The sequence below is a fragment of the Dipodomys merriami genome, unplaced genomic scaffold (genome assembly GCF_024711535.1).
Source record: "Dipodomys merriami isolate MVZ:Mamm:240054 unplaced genomic scaffold, mDipMer1.0.p SCAF_3, whole genome shotgun sequence".
In the NCBI taxonomy this organism is placed as follows: domain Eukaryota; kingdom Metazoa; phylum Chordata; class Mammalia; order Rodentia; family Heteromyidae; genus Dipodomys; species Dipodomys merriami.
This window is the reverse complement of record NW_027204492.1, coordinates 113,457,520-113,480,957: the sequence shown is the minus strand read 5'-3', so window position 1 is coordinate 113,480,957 and position 23,438 is coordinate 113,457,520. Positions and strand designations below refer to the sequence as shown.

At 35.2% G+C, this 23,438-nt stretch overlaps 1 protein-coding gene across 3 annotated transcripts in view; it reads left to right on the top strand.

The window, feature by feature from the left end:
• Positions 1 to 23,438, top strand: part of Glra2 (glycine receptor alpha 2) — a 135,553-nt gene that overhangs the window by 26,557 nt on the left and 85,558 nt on the right. Inside the window, exons 3-5 of one of the 3 annotated variants that reach the window (XM_070039299.1) lie at positions 2,900 to 2,967; positions 10,182 to 10,239; positions 10,327 to 10,405. In XM_070039299.1, the coding sequence (XP_069895400.1) occupies positions 2,900 to 2,967; positions 10,182 to 10,239; positions 10,327 to 10,405 (205 nt within the window). Of the gene's footprint in view, positions 1 to 2,899; positions 2,968 to 3,058; positions 3,127 to 10,181; positions 10,406 to 23,438 lie in introns of all 3 variants that reach the window. The other 2 variants (XM_070039298.1, XM_070039297.1) reach the window with 2 other exon arrangements.

The window sequence follows — 23,438 nt, the reverse complement described above, 5'->3', positions numbered from 1 at the left end:
ACAATAGGTAGCTATTAGTGGGAAGGACTAACAGAAGCTGACCTTTGATATTGATACTTAAGCTACCTTAAGGGTTAAGTGATCATATTGCATGGCCACTTCCTCTTTTGATGAACATGGCTGGTCCAAAGAAAATGGTGTGCTGAGCTATCTAATTGGAGTCAGTAAACATCTAGCTTTTTTTCCTTTCACTACTGAATGGTCTGTCATTTCATAGGCAAGGATATCAGCAAACAGAATGCAGTGGAACTGGTAAAAGCCATTTTGACCATGCATTGGAGAAAAGAACTGATGGTATATAATTCATTTGGGGTAAATGTTCAAGAAGATGAAAATAACACAATGGGTTAGATTAAGTGACTGTTTGTAGCTATTACAGCAATATTTTTTTGTGAAAATACCGTACAGAGGGGTTACAATTACATGAGCAAGGTAATGAGTACATTTCTTATCAAGCATTGTTGCTTCCTCCTTTGTTTACCCTTCCCGTCCCTTCCCATCCCCCGCCCCACCCCTGTCTCCCTCCCAAAGCTGTAAAGCTCATTTTTCGACATAATGTCTTGTATATCTCATTACAGAAATATTTTTAAAAGTCCTAATTTCTTTTAGAGTATCAAATCCTCCCTCACAAGTGCCACAAAGAGCAATTTTTTCTCTTTTATGATCCTCCCATCTTTCAAGATGCTGTACTTCTCATGAGCATCTACACACATGCAACACAGGAAAACATCAAAAGAAACTGTATACCCATACTGTGTATATCAAGTCTCTAAAACTTTAAGTTTACATCTTCTTGCTTCATCTATGTGCTTTATTTTTCCTTTATCTCTTGACCTGATAAAAATGGATCATTCTGCTACAAAAGCTTCTTATTCCAAAGGAAATTTAACATCTGTAAAAGTCAATCACATATTTTTAATATTCCATATTCATCCAAGGGCTTCTCACTAAAGCAATTGCGATACTTGAAGACATGTTAAATTATTTATAAGAAATAAAATGCAAAATGAAAATGCCATTCTTGTCTATTTGTGACAAGAGAAAAAAAAAGTAACATTTTCATCTCAGAACTCAAAGCTTGTTCCATTTGTTAAAGTAGTATTTCACCTAAAAATAATGTTGGAAAATACCTGGTACAAAACTATCAAAGAATGACTCCTTGTACTTCTTGTTTTGGTGTCATATAAGACCACCTATTCTTTTCTAATGCTTATTTCTAAATAGACTTGTCATAGAGGGTTAAAAAAATAATACATTGGGCTGGGATGTAGCTCAGTGGCAAAGAGCTTGCCTAGCAAGTGCAGCATCCTGGGTTCAATCCGCAGTACTTCAAAAAAGACAAAAAAATACAGTTACCAAAAACCCAAATCCAAAAAATAATACTTCTCATTATCTTAGAAAGCTTTGGTCAATATAGCTATGTAGATATATAACATACACATAAATATGAAAAAATAATTAATTCACAAGTGTATTTAAATATAGTCACTTTATGACTATAAAGAAAACATGTAAAGACAATATTAATTATATGCTAAATTAAAATATAGAAAATATAAAATAAAATATATATTAATAAAACAGTCAATTCATAAAGAAGATATAATACTTCTAATATATGTAACTATATATCTCAATAATAATCTCTCTACAAATATTTTTAATAATGACATTTAGAACCACATAACTAATCCTATTCAACATTTTCTCTGAAGCAAAGCTAATCTCAAGTCTAATCATTATTATCCAATGAGGAAACCAAACAGAATGACTAAATAAAGTCTTTACTTCCTATTTTGTATACTAATTAGTTCATTACATTGACTCTTAGCATTTACTATGTCCAAAATTCCACAGGCTGATTGCACTTTTCAATAACTTACAGCAGAGTTCTAAAATACACAAAACAAACATTGATAAATTTGATGGGGGAGAAATCATTCCTACAATAGTAGTGGGAACTAGGGTGTTGTCTGCACTGGCTGCTGAGACTTTGTTGAGTAAAGAGAAAACAAATTTCTTCAGGGAAAAGTAGCAAATGCAGAGATGGTTTGTGGTAGCATTTTCTTATCTCTGAAAGCATTAGGGGGAAATTCCATAAAGGCAACAAACATATTCTTCAGCAAAATCTGCAGCCTGGATTTACCTGTTGACAAAAGGCAAAAGGAAAATAAAACTGGCCATCCGAGTCTCTAGTCTCTGGATGTCAGGAGAGAAAAGTTGACTGTTCACAGCACATCTAAAATGTGATAATCTCTGTTTTATACCATATTAAGTCAGGCAACAATATACAGTAAGTGGCTTTCTGTTTTTGTTTTTGAATAACTTCATTTCATTTTGGCATTTTTTACAATGTTTTCCCCCCATTGGGGTTTACTATGTATAAAGAAGAAACAGAGTCAATTCGGAGGTGTCAAGTGATTAAAGAGAACCCAGTGATTTAAAGTACCTCCCACAAAAGGAAGTGCATAATATTCAGCCATCGATAGCCCCCAAATGCTGATCCATCTGGGCCTCAGGACTCCAGTTATTTTATTCCTATGGGACATCCACTGTTGATGCCCAAAACATGGATGATCCAAAGGTCAAAGGAAGCTACTCAACCAAATGGTACTGTAAAAATTACTTTATGTCAGTGAACTCACTGACCAGGTCTTAGCTTATATTTTCCAGAAATCAAAACTCCTTGTGGTATGTTACCATCAGTTAATATTCATTATCCAAACTACTAGCCCGAATGTTATCATTATGAAACTCTAGGTAAGATTTATTTATAATTTTATTTTGCAACTTCACCATCATTTAAATTTTATTTACATCTCTAGCCATTTGCATAGATGTTGACGGAGCTAGGTTTTTGCTTCAATGTCTATTGCAATATTCTTATTACATTCTGCAGGTCCTCCAGTAAACGTTACTTGCAATATTTTTATCAACAGTTTTGGATCAGTCACAGAAACTACCATGGTAAGTGCAACCATGCCACTGGCAAGAGAAAAACGTGACTCAATTATGCTATGAACACAACCTGTCAAATTTTCTATTGTTCAACTTGCAGGGTCTCCTGTAAATGTTACGTGCAACATATTTATCAACAGCTTTGGGTCAATAGCAGAAACTACAATGGTGAGTGGGACTGAGCATTGAAGCCATTGTGTGAAGGAATGGGATATGGGATCCGAGCACTGGTGCATATTTGGGCGACATTTACTGAGTGCCAATATCCAAATTCATCTCTAGAAAATAGTACACCTCTTCATTTTTAAAGTCATTTGCCAAGTGGTCATTACTTAAAATTGAGTGAGCTTCTTTTATCCAGCTCACCAGAGAAGATAAGCCCATTGGCTTATATTTGAAATGTGTTGAATATATAACACATACACACACACACACACACACATTCACACACCACAAAGAGATTCACACATGACACATTTGTGCTGAGTTCATACCAATTACAACATATGCACACCTTAAACCTATAAACATAGAATTAATTAAAAGATCATCATAGAATACATGCAAACATCTTTCATTCGTTTGAAAGAGATTTCAGATATTATAATATCTGCCAAGAGTTCTTATAATTTCCATGGTCATGTTACTTGTGACATTGCCTGTTAGACCGTTATCTTTAGTCTATTTAGTACTAGACTATAGTATGATGATTGCATTTGGGTGAAATATTTTCTTGACCTACTTACAATTTATTTTAAATCCTTAATCAATTGGTTGGTTCTAATTTGTATGGCTATGTAAATTATGCAATCATATTATTGAATGAGACCAAAAATAAAATATAGCTGACCAATAGCTATTATACTAACAATACTTTAGAACTGAATAAATGAGCATTACCAGCGAGAAGTGGAAGACATGATTTGCCTGACTATTCATTTTCTCTTTTAGAGTGCTAAGATCATGTACCATATTGTAGTGCTTTTGCTGCTAGGAAGAATTCATTTATCTTTTACCTTTCAGTGCAAAATGAAACATAATTGACGTGCACTACTCTTTTTAACATTATCCTGAAAGAGCATTGTCCAAATACAAGGCATCTGGGACTTGACAGGATGTAGGGCATTAAGAATTATATGTAAACAAGGTATTTTTGCTAGGGTTATACATGACTCTTAAGAAACATTAAACATGGAAAAATAACCTAACTCTGGGCTTGGCATTCAGTTTCTGTCTCTGCACCTCTTGGTTTTACTGTTATAAGATGGAAACATTTCCAGTAGCCCAAATCACTGTCACCAGCTTTACACGATGGCATTCAATGACAATATTTGCACGACCTAATGCTGATTGCATTAATTAGACTTCTAAGTTGCTTTGATTAAATCTCCTCATTGCATCTTACTCTCAATCAAAAATGTAAATGTGCACCTTTCCGTGTTCATTAATGCAAGAATAAGCTAAACATTTAAGGAGATAAAAATGGTAAGCAATGGGTATCCTGTTTTCCCGTCTTTAAGAGTTAAAACAGTAGGAATGTAGTTAATTGACGCTTAGATGCTTTATGACCACTTAGCAAGTGTCCTTTGTCATGTTTCCCACCAAAATATTTGCAAACAATGGTAATATCTTCACCTTGCATCTTCTACTGTGTAACACAGATTCAACTGCATGTTTAGATGATGTGTATTGTGCTCCTTTTATTTGACCTGACTTTTGATGTAATGACAAATTTCTTTGGCTTTTCTTTTCCCTACTTATGGTTTTAGTGTGAATCTATATTTCTTTGAAATATTACCATGCTCATGTGATGGAAAGAAAAATCTCATGCCATCTAGGGTAGGACACTGGCATACTTTGTCCATAAAAGGCCAGTCAGAAATACTTATATTTTTGTGAGCCAGATAGTCTGTTACAACTGCTCACTTCTGCCCTTTTGGCATGAAAACAGCCAGAAATGATAGTAAGCAAATGAATGTGGCTGTGCTCCAGGGAAATTTTATTTGCAAAAAGAGGTTGTGGCCAAATTTTCCAAACCCTGATTGAGGAATCAATATTTAAATGGACATAATTCAGATGTTCACGAGAATGTGACAATTGTTCCATTTAAAAAGGATCTTGGCTTTGGGAGTCCACCTGATGCACCCTGTCTTAATCAGGTCAGGCTACTAACTAAAGAAATGTACATTAAAGGAAAGTCCAAGATCAGGGTGCCAGTATTGTCAAGTTTTGGTGACAGATCTTGTATCTTCACATGATAGAAAGAAAGTTTTCTGGGGTTCCTTATAATTGAATTACCTCCAAAAGCTACATCTCTTAATATCATAGCATTGGAGGTTAGGACTTAAAGAATGAAGTATGAGAGGACACACTCACAAAGCATTAGCACATCTTAAACTCTACCAACATTCAAAGGTTCTAGCATCCATGATTTTGGTAAAATTTCTCAAAACTGGATTGGGAAAATTTGGTCAAATAATTAAATATAACAAGAATGAAGCCATGGAAGACATTGATTAGCACCATCCCTGAGGATGATAGTATAGTTTTCTTTACATTTTCTGAAGGAAATTTTTTCCTGAGAATACTTTTGAATGTTGTGTTTCTAACTGTGTTGATTTTTCTCCCTTATCCCATGGCCAAAATAACAGTGTTGAAGGATATAATTTTGAAATGATTATCTGTTTTAAAAACTTACCATGACTCTTTATGGGTCCTATATAATCGGTCTCTCTTATGGTTAATGAAATCCCTCTTATTCATTGTGGATACTATACGCCCACAAAAGATTGACTGACTTACGAACCCAATATAATTTTCCACTTCTTTGAGACATGAGTATAGATGTGTACTCACAGGATAACACATTTGTGTTAATCTGAGGAATACTTTTATAAATAAGTATGGATATACAAAGTTCAGAAATACAGTTTTAAATTAAGACATGGGAAGCTGTTGGTGGCCATTCACAAATGACCTGTATTAACATTACTTCATGGAACGAATGTTGTATCATCCCAAAGATTTGGATGACCAGTGAGAGATATATAGTTAGAAAGGTTATATCCTGGTTTAGAAATTATTTCCTATTTTTCTTTACTTTCTGATGTCCAATGAGGATAGAGGATATATCTCCAATCCCTTCATTTCTGCTATAAAGATGTGGTTTGATAATATTACCAATGTCAGTGAAGGTCAAGCTCGCATACATTTGTAGGCAACTCTTCCCAAGGCTGCTCATCAAAAAAAGGATAATACACTTTCTTCTCAGCTTCCAAATGACTTCCCAGAGAGATGTGGGTAGATAGTATATGATTTAAATGTATGGATACTGACTTTCTACTCATGCTACTACATTAGATCTTTATCCTCTCCTTGTTTAACATATAGGCTCAGCTAAAATTGTGTAAATGTGTTCACTCAGGGAACATTTCCAGATTATAATTTTGGCCGTCCCTAACTCTAATGATAAATTCCCATTCTGTGCTGGTTACTGCTGCAGGCTGAAGAGTTACCAGGCCTCTGAAATCACATTCCTCAGGAACTCAGGACAGCCCTTTCTTTACAATAATACCTATTGTGTTATGTAACTACCAAAAGAACACTGAAGGTTTCCTTTTTATTCTATTGCTACATAAGCAAGTCACAAGAGGATGCTAACATAGGATATGACTATATTTTGTATTCCTGTTATCTTAAGGAAGAATCAGGAAACAACTTTAAAATCTTGTGTTTTGTTAAATGGCTATACAAAGAGAATTTGGTATTTAAATTGCCAGTACAATATTTTAAGAATTTATTATTAAAAAAACTCTCTCCTTCCATAATTTTAAACCAAAGTACCACATAAACACAATGGGAAATCACACATGCATATCTTTGTCTTTGATATCTTTATAACGTAATTAGATTGAACAACATATGCGTGTGTGTGTGTGTGTGTGTGTGTGTGTGTGTGTGTGTGTGTGTGTGTGTTGGTAATAGTAAGGTGTAATAGGAATATTTATGAAAAAGAGTGAAAATCTCTATTTACAAATGCTAAGCTAAATATAACAGTGCCAAAATAATTCTATTTAAACAATCTTTATGGAATCGGGAGGGCATTAGAAGGCATTAGAAAAAGAATAATTCAGGAAACCCTAAATTTGACATAAAACAATAATATAGAGTTTGGTAAACACATTTACCTGTGTTGAGAATATAAACCAACATAATGTGGCTTACACATAGCTTTTGTATATGTTGAATGCTTCCATTACCTAATATAATACCAAGATAGTCAATCATAGGAAAATAAATTTTAATACAAGGAAATATGTCATAGATTTGAAGGAGAATCTTGTCCCTGGAGAAAGAAAGAAATGTAAAAGAAAATTCAGTCTGCATTTAAACACGTTTCTCAATATTTACTTCCCGTTTAATATTTCATTAAACCTAAAAGCAAAAGTGAATACAAGGAAAGACTACAAAACAATATAACTGTTCTCTTGAGATTTGGTAATATCATGAGAGAACAAACATATCTGTAAATGAACAGAAGTGATATGTAGATAAATCATACATGCCAAATTTTTACCGTACATTGAAAATGACAGTAAACTGGAAGATTTGCAAGGCAAAGCTGCATAAAATTCTTTGGCATCTACAGGTATTTTATTCTATTTTTAGACTTTTAAGAATTGCTGTTTATTTTATAATACTGTATATCAGCATATACAACATTGTAAAATTTTTTTACTATACCTTCAAAAGAATACTTAAAAGGAAAAGCTCTGGGAAATGTTTTAGTTCTAATAATTCCTGGAATTTATCATAAAATATCTTTTCTCCTCTAAGTTCTACATTTATCCTTGCTTACAAATAATAAGAGTATATCTCACTAGCGTCATTAAATGTCTAAAGGTTAATTTAAAATAAACTATTTCATTTTTTATCTATAAAATTCAGTATAAAAAACAGCAGATACTGGAAAACACTCATGGGAAAAACTTTCTAAAAATGTATATTAGATTTGAAAATTTATACCAAGATAATTTTCTTAAAGGTCATTACTTTCATATTGCATGTCACTTATTTAATATTCTTTAATCATTCTCATGCTCAAGGGAGAATGAGAAGAATGTTCCTTCGTGATTTTCTGTCTAGTATAATCTAACTGGCTTCTCATGTCTTTCTCATGCTAGTATTACTTCCTGGGTGGGAGGGTTGTTAGTCCCCCAACCGTTTAAGATATTTAACCCACTCACATCTGTTGTACACTTAAAAGTCCTCCAGAATTTGTTAAGGGTGGGATCCTCTTCTTTCCTATCTCCATTTGAAATAAGCACACAGACTCCTTCATAATTTTGTTAAGAAATGAGCAACAGGTGTCCAAACAGGAGAAGCAGCATTTTCCTCCTCAAGAAATCTTAAGGACATTTCACAGCTGATGTGTCTAATGTATGTTTATATGTAAACTGGATTTTTATATTTTTGACAGCTCCTTCTTAGACTTTCACAAATTGTATGTTCTTCCTCACACAAAACCATAAAGCTTACAGTAACTCCAATTCCCAAGGTGACATAGAACTGGTAATAATCTCCTTCCAGTTATAGCCCTCATTTTGGGAGGACAATTCTAGAAATGTATGGCTAAACCTTTGAGGTTCTACCATTTGCTTGGTCTAATTACAGGGGAAGCCAGTGAACCAGTAAGTTGGGATCCAAGCCTACTTAGATCCATGAAAGCAACCACTTGGTTTTGAGAATTTCCTGTGCAGGCCTGGTAGAATCCCAGATGAATGTTGGCAGGATTCCAACTCAGCATCCTTTTATTATATAATGGAGAACTTAAGATTATTTCCTTTTAATAATTTAATCTTTCCAAATGGTCTGGGTTTAGATTACAGATTTTCAGTACTTAGAAATTATTTTGTTTTTGGCTATGCACTATGCACCCTTCCTAAGAACTGTCCCTTACAAAATGCTGAGTTTGATTATCAAGAGACTACATTTGAAAAATGGTCACATTGGATTTGGAAGTATTACTAAGAAAACAGAAGGAAGCTGATTGAAACGTTTCCACATATTCTGGCCATTAAAACTTAACCCTTTTTTTTTTTACCTTGAAGGACTTCATCTAAATTGGTGGTTCCTTGGTGGTCTTCATGGTACCTAGTTGAATAATCAACCACCACCATTTGCTTGGGACTAAGGGACTTCCCTGGGTGTGAGATTTTAGGTGCCTAAACTAGGAAGTCCTTAGGCAAATCTAAACAAACATTATGAAAAGCAAGATAAACAATGACCCAAAATCCATATGCCAAGTAGAAAATCAATGAGGGTAAAAATGTAAAGGAAAGTAAGAACAAATGAATTTATCACTTTAAATAACCACAAGTGACAAGAATGTGCAAACTATTGGCTCTGTAACAACTCTAGTCCTAGTTGCTCAGGAAATCCAAATGAATGTTCAATCAGAGTCCAGATTATCCAATGAAGTAATGTTTTTCATGACTGTAAAGACCTTTGCATAGAAGTCCTCAGGAGAGTAGGCAGTGCCCCTAAGCTGATTCATTAGCACAAAAGGAATTTCCCAGATAAAAGGACAATGCCAGGGCTATCCAGGAGGCTCCCACAAGGGAGAATACCCTTGTCAGATGCTCTCAAATTTGGAAAATACGAAATATTTCTCTCTTTGGATGAGGTATCAATTTGGCTACTGTAGATACTCTGACTGAATTCAATGAAATAACTTTAAATTTTTAAAAGAAATCGCTGTGATTGAATTATTCTGTCAACATGAAGCATCTTAATGCAATACTCTTAACAGAATATTGGTCAACCATGCCACAGTTTTATAAGATTTTCATTATCCAAATTACATAGTGGGTTTTCTTCTGCCCAGAGCATTAGAAGAGATAGAGATTAGAAGTCATATCATTTCTGATTTGAGAAATGAATAAAGTTTATTTGACAGTCTGCCATTACAGATCGACTGCTATAGTCCTCATTATATTTTTCTAATGTAAATTCATCTTGAATAAAAGTTAAACTAAGTCAACCTGCTTCATAGGTGTTCTGGTATGGTTCAATATTATTTCCTTTCTTTTGACCCCAGTTCCAATGAAACGAAATGGTTATTTTGACCAAGGTCTGCATAGCCTGGGGTAAGAGAGGAATTTTAATGGACATCTTATGCCAGTGTGGGCAATAAGTAGCTCTTGTGCATGGCATTTCTGTAGGACTACCGTGTGAACATTTTTCTGAGACAACAATGGAATGATTCACGATTGGCATACAGTGAGTACCCAGATGATTCCCTGGACTTGGACCCATCTATGCTAGATTCCATTTGGAAACCAGATTTATTTTTTGCTAATGAGAAAGGTGCCAACTTCCATGATGTCACCACCGATAACAAATTGCTGCGGATTTCCAAAAATGGCAAAGTGCTCTACAGTATCAGGTAAGCCTCTCTGGGTTGAGCCTTGTTTCATCTCCATTTCTCTTGTGGCTGAGAGCTGTTTTACTTTTCAGGGCAGGATGTATATGATTATTTGATTTTGTGGTCTCATGTATCATTTGATTCTTATAGTTGATGGAGTGTGTGATTCTTTCATGTGAAGGATGTAGTCTTTAGGTTTGTAAGTAGCTGATAGTGTTGTGCAAATACATAAACAAATGTATTTTTGATTGCTTGAATGAAGAAATAATAGTTTTATCAGTTCATTTGTCATTTGGCATAATGTATACATTTGCATTGCCATAATTCTGTAATTTAGCCTCTCTGTCTCTGTCGCTGTCTCTGTCTCAGTCTTTGTCTGTCTCTCTCTCACACCCACACACACTGAGTCTAATGACTCAATATGGTCATTGATTGCATGCTTTGAGGTGAAAGAGTGTTGATGTTGTGCTTATGTCAGTCTTTAACTTTTCTTGGGCTTGAACTTTGAACAGAGAAATACTGAAATTAGTTTTTAATTTTCGACTCAAATATGATTTTCTCCATAATCTTTATCACCTCTGCCTTGAAATCATATCCCCCTCTTATGAATCTGAGTAGCAGTTTCTGTATAAAAGACTCTTATTTCTTCCTGGCTTATAGTTTCATTATTGCCACCCATGAATAAGGCATAAGAACATGGATACATGGATTTTGGAATTAGATTTAAAATCAAATGCAAACCTTGGCATATATTATGTTACATGACTTCTATCACTTTGTTACCTTAATTATAGTTGGGAAACCATTTTGCAGACTCTGAGTATTGTGATGAAGATGAAAGCTGTAGAGGTCAGCAAACATTTTATTTTAAAGACCAGATTGTAAGTATTTCAATTTGGCAGGCTAGATTGCCTCTGTCACAACTACTGACCTATGTCACTGAGTTCACAAGCAGTCAGAGACAATATGCAAACAATTGAGGATGGCTTGTTTCACTAAAACTGTATTTCGAAAAATGGATATTGGGGTCAAGAAAGATGAAAAGAGGCAATACACTGATCAAAGTACATCATAGGCATGCATGTGAATATCACAGTGAAATGCTTTTGTGCAAGCAATCTATGATAATGTTTTTTTCAAATTTCATTTACAAAAATAGATGGCGCTGGGCACTGATGGCTCTTGACTATTGTCCTAGCTACTCAGGAGGCTAAGATTGCAGGATCTTGGTTTGAGACCAGCCCAGGCAGAAAAGTTCATGAGACTCTCATCTCCAATTAAGCAGTAAAAAGCCAGAAGTCTAGGTGTACCTCAAGTGGTAGAGTGCTAGATTTGAGCAAGAAAGCCAATGAGAGTGAGCAGCTCTGAGTTCAAGCTCTTGTGCCACTGCACGCATGCCTGATGCTAGCTCTTTGAGGCCAAGATGCTTGGATTTTATCTTTTTGTAACCCCTTCTAAAGGGCTGAGACAATGTAATGTATAGGAGGGAGATTTAGGACAGTGAATTACTATTGGTATTTTAAAGGCCTTAATATAATACCCCATTTATCTAATTTTATTGCCCCCCCCAAAATGTGGACAGCTAGTACTGCAATTAATTTGTACAAGTTTGCAAATTCCTTGCCATCACAACCTCATTTCTCAGCTCTGTATGTAATCTGGTTCTTAGATGCTTATTTTATTCTTTCATTTGGTAATTTCATAATTTCCTGCTGGCTCACAACTCCTATGTCTTATGGAATCAAAGAGGCTGCTCATTGGAAACATGTGGTAAAGTCATTGTTATCACAAAGACCTAGGAAACTTTCCCCAATGTCCATTCCCTTTTTTTTCTTCTTCAGGAAACAGAATATTCTGCATGGTAATTCATTTTGTTTGGTGTAAGATGCAGTGCTGGGCATGACCTAAGTTGATGTGACCTGATGAAATGGGACATATGTAGAGCATGGTGCTGTGAAGGAGAGTTATAAAAAGCAACACAGGGTATCAGCTGCTTCAGCAACTCCTCCGGGCTTTGGGTGGTGTTTGCTCTAGTAAATACCTGGCATTGTGCATTGTTGAAGTAAAACCAGGTTGCTGTTCCTGTTTGCTGGCTATCTATGAAGGACATTCCATTCTAGTACAAGAAGGCTACATGCTTCCTAGACCTGGATACAGAGGCCATTTTTGTGTCTCTGGTTCCCAAGTGTAGCATAATTACAGACTCTGCAATGCCCTACAAACTACTTGGATTGGGTGGGATTTGTCCTATGGTAGGCTATGGAGATTCTCTGAACAGAGAAAATCCTTGGTGGTGGAAAACTGGAGATGTTATTTTAGGGGGACACAAGCTGTTGGCAGATTTGAATTGCAGGAATGTAATTTATTTTCCTAGAAGGGTTTTCTTTGCTCTTTTTTTTTTTTAGCTTACATTAGTTATACAGGGAGGGATTTCATTGTTACATTTTCACAGGTTTAGAATGTATTCCAATCAGCTTTTTGGAAGCAGAAGTAGAATAAACTTTGCATGACAATTAAAGTCTAAAGATTTGAAGGCCTAACAAAACCTAGAGGGCTGAAGGGTGCAAAATGTCTGGCCCATGGGCCACATAAGGCTGTGAAGTCATTTAGTGCATGAGAAGACAGGTATGTATGCCATTTGTTGGCTGTCTGTGGCCTTCTGTCAATATTGATAATTTTGTAAAGCCCATGAATGATGTTACAAATATCCAAATGGCCTTGGCAGAAAAAAAAAAACATTTCCCCACCCCCCAGCTAATTTTATAACAAGCAAGATCACAATTCCTAACATTTCCTATAACTGTTTCCCAAACAATACAGACCTAACATAAAAAAGGGAGTAGTAAACTCGAACTACACCAATGTTCAGTAGTTCCAGATTCAAACATTTGGATACCTAATTTAAATTGCTGCAGATGTTTTAAATAGGAAGTAAATATTAGCAGATATCCAGATAGAGATCCAGCTATGCAGGACACAAGATAGGCTTTCACTATGCAAAATTATCACATCCCTTTCTGTTCATATTTCTTTTTTATACTTACTTCCTTCATATGTTTTATCATACTATTTTTAAGATTATTTTTGCTTGCTTTGCCCATTAATTGTTGATCATTCCTTACCAATGTACAGTCGAGGGCACAATGCTTGCTTTGTGCACCCTCACTGGAGAAAGTTAAATTCGAAATTCCTGTTACTTCTAAATGCTTGAATCCATAGTAGAAAATTAAGGTGATGTACATGTTATTGCCCAACAATATTTGCTGAATTTGGTATAATGGATTGGTGTAAAGGCCAGAACATAATAGGACATGGTAGGAAAGAAGAAAGGAAAAAGGAGAAGAGAAACGTGACCGATTTTTCATTCCTGATAGTTGTTTCCCTTTCAATCCCATTATATCTCAGACTCCGCCAAATCATGTGGAATTATGGGACTGCTCCTCTGCTGAAGCACCCCATATCACCAAGGCATCTGCTCCCCTAATCAGCAACCTTTATCTGACCTGAAATTCATTCTTTTATGACATTAGAAGTGACATGCTTGCTAATCCTTTTTGATTCAGTGCACAATTCCAGGTGTTGATGACTAAGGCTTTCAACAGTGTTTGAGTTGTAATAGAGAGCCCATGAGGATTGACATATCTTCTTCCTCTAATGACAGAGTATAGGCCCTACTGAGTGTAGGTGGAGTGTGGATTTCTAGAGAGACGTCCAGCTGTGTCCCCAAACAATCCTATCTAAAGACCAATTCTATCCACACACATAAAAGGCCAACTGCTCCCAGATGGCCTACCTCACGTGACTCATCATACAGTGTGATGCAGGAACTTCAAAAGATTCTAACTTTAGTTATAGAGTAATTTTTAATGGAATAAAAAGAGCATTATTCAGATGTCAGACCTAAAAATAATATGCGCAGTGGATTAAGATCCACTGAAGTTACCAATGATGATGCTCTTTGATCTTAATCTCAGTTTTGATGAGATACAGAAACCCCTGTACTTTCTGCTGTAAGTCAGCTATGAAAAGATATGAGCTCATTGTACATACGTAAACCATATTTAGTTTTATGATCCGGGACAAATTACATTCTCACTTCTTAACATTCTGTGACTTGACTTAATGTAGAATTTGCAATTATAGCATAAGTGTACATATCAGAATTAAACATCAAATCTTCAGGCAAGTGCTGGAAATGGCACAAAAACCACAATAATTCCATTCTTCTTAGACAGGAGTAAGGTTGAAAGGACGGGAAGACCTGGCATGTACATACACTGCTGGGTTCAGTAGGGTTGTGAAGAGGGTCATTTTAGAGAAGGGTCCATGAAACTAGTGCTCAGGAAGATAGAAAGATCAAGATCTACAAGAAAAGTTGGGTACATGACAGATTCTCATAATGGGCTGGAAAGCTTTGTGGAGCTCCTGGGTTCATAAATACAAACATACTATGGAGCATAATGGTGATTCAAATGTAACAGAGCAAGAATTACATCTTTGTTTGAAGGAAAAAGGGGAATTGTTAAATTATATACATGGAAGTTGTCACTATCTCTTTGTTTTTGAACATTTACTTGAGTGGACTGGCTGGTAAGATTTTCCTCCCTTTGGAACAATCTTTCCCTTCCATTAACAGTCATCAACATTTGTTCTTCAGGTGATGAAAGTGCTGAGAGGGTAGCTCAGGGCAATGTGAGCTGTGCACTTCCCTCTATTATTATTGGATCCTCTAGAATCGCACAATAGTCTCTCCAGCTCCATTAGGTCATCAGTCTGTCTCAGTTTCTTTATAAAATGGGTCTGAAAGACCTACAAATTCTAAAAGACTACTCAAAGTTTAGGTTTCTGAGCTCCATCATACTATAAAAATCTAGAATTCCAAATGGCCTTCCTCTTATGTTGAAATCAGAAAACTACTTCCTGATGAGCAAAAATAGTTTTTCATATGTATCAGAGCTTGAACCAGCAAGAGGAGACTGAATTGTGGATCTTGGGACTCATGTTTCCCAAATGAAATATCCAGTTCTTTAGGAGAGGAGCCTGATTTGAAAGTGGGAGCTGTAAGATTGGGCTCCCTAGGGCTTAAGAAGTAGCTTTACAACATTCAACATATTGTTTACACAATGACAAATACTGAGTAATTAGCTCCCTATTAAGAAATTTCCCTGTCACAAACTAGATCATTTGTACCCAGTGATTCGATCAGCAGGAATAACTATGAGATATTATCTTAAATATGTCAATGTTAGTATATGTTTAAACACTTCTACAGAAACGGTCTACTGGCTCAACAATTGACTAGATATGGAAGCTAAGTAAATCACAATGTAGATTTGATCCAGCAGAGTTTAAGGGCTAGTCTACTACTACTCATTACCTAACTTTTCTTGTGGCAGGATGCCAAAGGGAAAAAAATTCAGAGGTTCTGGTGAAGCTGCTTGACTTATGTTGACAAAGGCTTCTTTTCAGAACATGCTGTTACTTTTGAAAGACTCCCTGGATAGCATTAATCCCAAAATAAACAGGCATAAAATTGGTGTGGTTCTTAAGAGACATACAAATTACTTTAGTTCATTCTCATAGCGTTACACCAAAAGAATGGCACTCCATTTTTTAAAAAATGGGAAAATACAGTCCATCTACAAGCCCAGCAGTCTAACTAGTTTCTTCTTGCTTGTTGCATTTAGAACTACAGACTAACATCTGTACTATAGAGGGCACAATAGTGATCACTGGACAGTCGTTGAAAAGAATACATAGTTATATATGTACTTTACATAATTATATACATGTGACACATTCTCTGAGCAAAGCCATTCCATATCGGAATGGCTGTTTCTTCCAAAGAACTGTGAAACATAAATTTGATGTTTCATTTCACTAGGAATATTTTGCTCAATTTGATCAGTCAGATGAAGGATAGAAAGCAAAAAGTGAGGTTTAAGATTAAAGACAGAATATTGGGGGTGAGACAGATGTCAGTTTAAGGGTAAGAAGTTATTTAACCTTTATCTTAACTGAAGAGGGTTTTTTTTTAGTTCCTGATTCATACTCAAGAGTCACTGAATCTCTTAGTCACCTCTGAGTTTGCTAAAGCATAAAGAAAAGAAATGGGGAGACAGTGCTCTCCGCTCTATCTAACCTAGATCTTATACATATTCTCTACTCAGTACCTTCACCAGCTAGGCTCCGCTCACCTGCTTCAGCAGAAGTCATAATACATCAACATCCCAGCCAAGTAATACACAATTATGCTCTTAGCTGTCAATGGGAAGGCAGGTATTTAAGAGTCTCTCAAAACTATATTTGTAGTTCACAATAATGTTGGCACTTGTTCCCTTTGCCCTTTTACCAAAAGTAAGATAATCTCAAACAGGTTGAGAAAATTGTGATAATAGTACTTTCTCTTTCTTTACTTCCTTGCCATTGTTAGATAGCTGTGACAATAGACATGGAGTGATGATTGTCAAATCAGTCATCATTATTGTAATATGCAGGCAGATAACATGTAATCTTCACAAATATTTCACTGTGGAACTAAATACTAGATGTGCAATAACTTTGAAATTTAAAATGTAACTACAATGTGAGCAGTAGTGTTTAAATCTGGTGATATGAGCTCTTTTTTCCCTCTGGTGGTGTTCAGTTTAGCTCTTTCCTATTCAACACCTCCAAAACATTTTTATTCAGGAAATAGCAAAGCATTTGGAAAAGTTTTAGCTGCAGATTTATCAGTTGCTCTCCAACTGGAATCCAATCCATATTTGGACTTAATTAACATGGGCTAACCATATGTGTGCACATTTTCTGAAGGACCACACACAGATGGGAACAGATATTATATTTTCATCCTTCCCTGCTAGCACTGCTCAATGCATATGGGTATTTTCTATGATGCCTTTATAATGTTTGGTAAACATGAACCTTCCTACTCAGTTACAGGGATTTTAGGCAGAAGAGAAGAATAGAAGGGCTGATGAGCCAGGCAATGCTGCCATTCATGTCCTCCATATCCCCAAATCAGCAAGGAATCCAGCACAACTGCTTCAATTAGAATCAAGTGAGAGAAGAGCTATTCTTTGGGACCACCTTTGAATTTAGCATCAACCTCAGACTGTATTCAAGAAAAGGAAGGGCTTGCCTAGCAAGTCTGTCCCCTGAGTTCAAATCCCAATATTGAGAATTTAAAAAGAAGTATTTCTGGTGCCCACCCACATTGCTTTAAGCTCTGTTTTTTTTTTTTTTTAATCCAGCCTTATCTCTCTTTTTGAGACTTTCAGTATCAAAGTCTACTCTTAGGGATATGACCACACAATCTAGGTATTTATGGACTGACTTACACAAAGTGGAAAATGACTCCATACTTGAAATGTTATTCTCTTCCTAGCTTTGCATCTTAATAGTATAGTCACGGAATCCTATAGCTAGATGAATATTAACTAATTATATGTAGCTAAGAGTTGATAAGGATTCAGTGGGACAGAATGAGTCTTTCTGGAACACCAGTTTATATAGGATGCATTTTTCCAAATACTACTAATGTGGGAAGCCTTGTCAAGCATGGCCACATCTGTGCCTGTCCCGGGTCCAGTGTCCAGGGATAAAGTAGGCAGAGCATTCTCTATGCTTTATGTGATGAGTTCAATGTTTGAATGTCATCACAGAGCTTTCCAAATGATGCAGTGGAAATTTTCATCCTTCGCTTGCTTGATCAAACTTGAACCAATTCTTTTTGTTCTGGTGGATCAAGTTTGATTTTAATTCAGGTGCATCGAATGATTCATGTCAGGTATGCTTCTCTGAAAAACCTAGAGTGTCTCCATAGGATCTAAGTCTGTAAGAATAAGATACGGGCTCTTCTCAGTGTGAATGCTTACCCAGGGCCCAGAGGAGTAATTAAAGGCCTTTCCCTCAACACAGTGTAACTTCCACAAGCCTCAATTTGCTCATCTCAAAAATAAAGATTGGCTGTCTATATGTCTGACATATGTGAGTTTGTGATAGTACTCCATGAGTGTGCAATAATGAGTGCTTGGCGGAGAAATTTTTGTAATCATTAATATTATTACTATCATGGTTTTAGTTTTCATTTTTCCTTCATATTTTAAGCCCAAAGGAACATCATAGGTTCTATCCACTCCAATGTATCTATGTGCTTGTACTGAGTATTTGTAGTGCCCTGAATAGGGTGTTATAAATGTGGTCCCCACCAATAAACAAATGATACCAAAACTTTGGTTCCTCTTGAGAAACAGCACCATGCTCTTGTACTTCTACTCCAAAGGGATCACACTATTCTAACCACTAGAATAAACTTTGCCAACAAAATACATTGGCAATGTACTCCAGGTAAGCAGATCACTCAGTAAAGTTTGTATTTTTACCTGAACATTTATTTTCTCTTCGAATGATTTTTTTTTTAATTTTCCTTAAAAAAATTTCATTGGGAATGAACTCCCAATTCTAATATGGAGCTTTTTATGAACAAGTAGTTGTTTTGTGAGTCACGGAGCCAACGTGGTATTTACCATTATGTTGTTATGTTAAAGTATTAATTTACATCTTAGTAATTTGAAAACAAACCTAATTGTGCCCCATCTACCTGTGTAAAATTCATGAACAGGTGGCCTTCCCTTTCTGCATTTCCTTCATGTTGATTAACCTTCTTTCCAGTGAATATCTGCCATCAACTTACACAGGAGCCCCCGCAAGCTTTTCTGGCTTCCTCCAGCCATCTTGCAATTTGGCAACACCTTGTAGGCTCTGATAATCAGTTTCCTTCCTTCTAGGTCAATTGCTCTTTCCCATTCTCATAGAATGAAAGCTGGAAATTTTCCCACAGAGTTTTAGGATGCTGCTTCATTCATCTGGTGCCTGGGATGGTTTTATATGATTAAAATAAAAAGTGTCCTAGACTTCATGGTTTTGCATTGTAAGTGGAAAGATAATTAAAAATATAAAATTAGAATATCTGACTTAAAATATTGTAAAGATAATTGAAACTATAATGTCAGGATCTGTCAATAATTTAAGCTTAAAATAGTTCATAAATACAAGAGCTGGTTTTATAAACAAGGAAAACTGAACAGGAGAGGAAGAAGAGAAAGAGTTGGGAAGGCATTTTCTGTGTTCTGTTATGCTTTTTGTTTTAAAAAATATTTTTCTTCGATCTTGTTACTCTCAATAAAGAGCAGAGTCTCCTAAAGGAAATGGTATTCCTTTTTCTTGTTCAAATAGGAATAGGGTGCCCTATTGCACATATGTCTGCTGTGTTGACAATAGGAGAATGGGTGACAGTGCTTCAGGAAATGAGTTCTTTAACACAAATCAAAAGGAAGAAAGGTGGCCTCTGCTCACTACCTTCAGGCGCAATAATCATAATATTTGAGATCAGGGGAAAGAGGAAAAGAAATTTGACGCGCTATAGGCAGTGTCTGTCAAAGATAAGTCAGAGCTTCTAGGAAACTTTGGAAGAAGACTGGCTTTTCAATGAAAATGTATAATTCTGTAAGAGCCACCAAAAAACACCAAAAATTGACCACATTTTTCCATATTGCTGAACATGTCAGTTATATTTGCAATAGGACTGTAGTATATTTCAAAAAACACTTTTCCTTGTGTGTAACTGAGGCCTTATATTCTTTTATAGCACTATTACAATAGCCACATTATGGTGGAACATATTTTTGCATGTTAAATGTATTTCCTGTTTAAAACAGAAAATTTAAAAAATTATTGCAGTAATCTAAATTTTAAGCATATGAAGGCTTCTTAGGTACTTACCTTATTTTCTTTATGCTAGAGGTTTTCATTTTGGCTCTTCTACTCTGCCTTTACTTGACTTTATGGCATTTATCTACTAAATTATATTTCAAAAAAAAGTTAAAGTTTTCATTCTGAAGAAAGTAATTAGATAACCAAATATTCATGTTCATACTATATCCATATCTCCACAACTGACAACTATTCTTTTTCTTGTGTGAAATTTTAAGTTGGCTGTTTAAAAATCAAACTAGTTTTTTCTTTTTGAATCATGATTGTAGAAAATATCAAATTTGTTTTTTTGTGATTCTTAAACCACAAAATAGCCTCTAAAAAATAAATGGTGTGGTAGTTATGTTGGGAGGTTCTAGAATGTTCTGAGGCAATGAGAATATTATAATTCTGGATCTGAATACTTACCACACAGCCGAATACAGATGCAACAAATCATCACACTGTAAGTTTAGATTTGTATATTTTTATAGTATTTAATGCATACAGCAAGATAAAATGTAAAAGGAGAAAAATAACTAAAGGGGAAACCTAGACATAAGGCTTTCAGATGCGTGGCAAACTATCAATTTTGGGCCTCACAGCTCATACAGGTCTTTACGACCTTTTCCTATGCTTAGCTGATTACATTTTACAAATCACAGAGCGGTTAACTTGCCTTTTTTACTTTCGGCACCTATCCATTTCCAAATTTAAAAAAAAATATCTAGAAAGGAAAGTTAAAAAAATCTGAAGAAAAATCTACCATTCAGTTCTCAGCTGAAACAAGATACAAGAATAGTTTCATAGTTGTTGGGAATTTTCTCAATGTGATCTTTTATACTGTTAATAGCTTTCACTCCCAAATTCTGGGTCTCTATAGAATTGTTGCATCTGCCACAAAGGCAGGAGTAACTGTATGTGAGCCCTGTGCTCCCTGAATAAATATGGAAAGTTCATTTTATAAAAGAATCAAATTCAGTTAAGCCTATGATTAGGAATATAAAAGTTGGATTGTTTCCAGTATCAAATTAAACTTCATGCTGTATGTTCTTATAAGCTACATTCATTTCTACTAGTACTATCTTCTAATTTCTCAAAGGTAAAGTTTTCAAAATTCAAATGACATTTCCAGGTTGTCTGGTCTTGATTCACTTAAAGTATCCACACACATTTTGATTAGTTCTGTAGGATGAACATAATTTTTTTCTTAATTTGTGATTTGTAAATTGACAAGTTGTACAGGTATATTTTACAAGGCACAAACTAATGTTATGATTTATGAATACAACTAAAATAAATGAAGCTAACTAATTTATTCATCATCTCAAGTATGTATTTTGGCGGCAAGAACATTTGAAATTTACTCTAAGTAATTTCAAAATGTGTAATGCGTTATTTATTAACTTTATCATACTGTGTAACATATCACAAAAAACAGCTTTTCCTTGTATCTAATTGAGGCTTTGTAGCATTTTGCAGCATAATTTGCAATAGCCAAATTATGGAGGAACATATTTTTATATGATGAAAATATTTCCTATTTAAGAAGCAGAAGAGAAAAACAGAATTTCATTATGGTAATAACAATTTTAAGACCACGGATATTTTTGAGGTTCCTCAGTTCTTAGTAAAGTATCCATTTTTTAAAAAAACTATAGATTTCTCCCTTTTTAGGAGTTAATGATACTAATCTCAACAAAATTGCATTTTTTCTTAAAAAAATAAAGCTTTACCCAGGCACCGGTGGCTTACGCCTATAATCCTAGCTATTCAGGAGGCAGAGATCTGAGGATTGCGGTTCAAAGCCAGCCCAAGAAGGAAAGTCCATGAGACTCTTACCTCCAATAAACCACCAAAAAACCAGAAGTGGCACTGGCTCATGTGGTAGAGCGCTAGCCTTGAGCTGAAGAGCTGAGGGACAGCGCCCAGGCCCAGAGTTCAAGCCCAATGACCGACAAAAAATAAAAATAAAAATAAATAAAGCCTTCATGCTAGAGAAAAATAACTATGTATATAACTAGATGCCTACACATCATATATATACACCTACAAAGGAACCCACAATTGACAGATATTCTGTCTAAATACTATTTAATCAATCATTTAAAACTCATAAAACACTATTTTTCTCAAAGAACCAGTGTTTGGGTTCTCAGAACAGTCCAGAAAAGATTGCTGCTTAAGTTAGTAAGGAAGGTGAAACATTGTATATTTAAAATAAGATGATTATGATAGCAAAATGCTGAATGAAATAAAATTTTATAATTTTATTTTTCAGTTATTGTTTTAAAAGGCACACTTAATTACATGAACAGAAAACTGATGAATAGCTTTTTTCTGGGTCTTTTCAAATAGCCTATAGTTCTCAACACAAACAATGCAGAATAAATACAGAATAAAACCAAAACATGAATCATTTCACCAACCAGAAATGTGTATTCTTAATATAGTGCTGTGTTTACTTCCAAGACTGAAAACATAATTTCACATAATTGTCAGCACACCGCACTGCTTTGTACCTTGAATTTCTCAACCATTGCTGTATTTTAATGACTTTGAAGATTGTCAGCATGGAGTCTTTATCCACTCTAACTTGAAATTTCAAACCTTTCTCCCTTTTAAACTGTGTGCCACAAATTTTAGTTTTTGTTTTTGCTTGAAGGGAATATAAAACAAACCATATAAAGAGAAGGGAACCAGGAGGGGAGAGTGAGAATGAGCAGAATATCAAGGGAGAGTTTGGTATATAGGGCCATAGTTAGAGAGAGGTCTTTGAACACAAAAAGGTGTATGAGAGACAAGAGCAGAATTAGGACTAGTAAACTTGTAGTACTGGAATCAAATGAGAATAAGTGTATATAGCTTTTTTCATCATTTGACTGATGAAGAAACAAATGTTTAGTATCAGTATCTTGCTTAGGCTCGGAGATTATTTTCAGCAAGACCAGGAAGAGAACTTTTGATCTGCTGAATTCAATCCTAGTTTCCTTCATTGAATCATGGAGGTATGGAATGATTTTTGAGCAAGAAGTGTGCACCATCTCTTTGAAGAATAAAAAAGGAAATGATAGGAAAAAGTTAATAGCTTAATGAATATCCTGATTTAAGGCTCATCTAAAGCTAGTTGGAACTCAGAAAAATTAGGGGAAGACAAAAAGGAAGGTCCTATTTGGTACAGAAAGATTAAAACTCCCCAAACCACCACCCTTAGATGGGTTTTTCTAGCTTAAGAACTACTTTCTATAGGATTGTCATAATTCTAGAATGGATGCTAGAGTATATTGTCAACCCATCCATG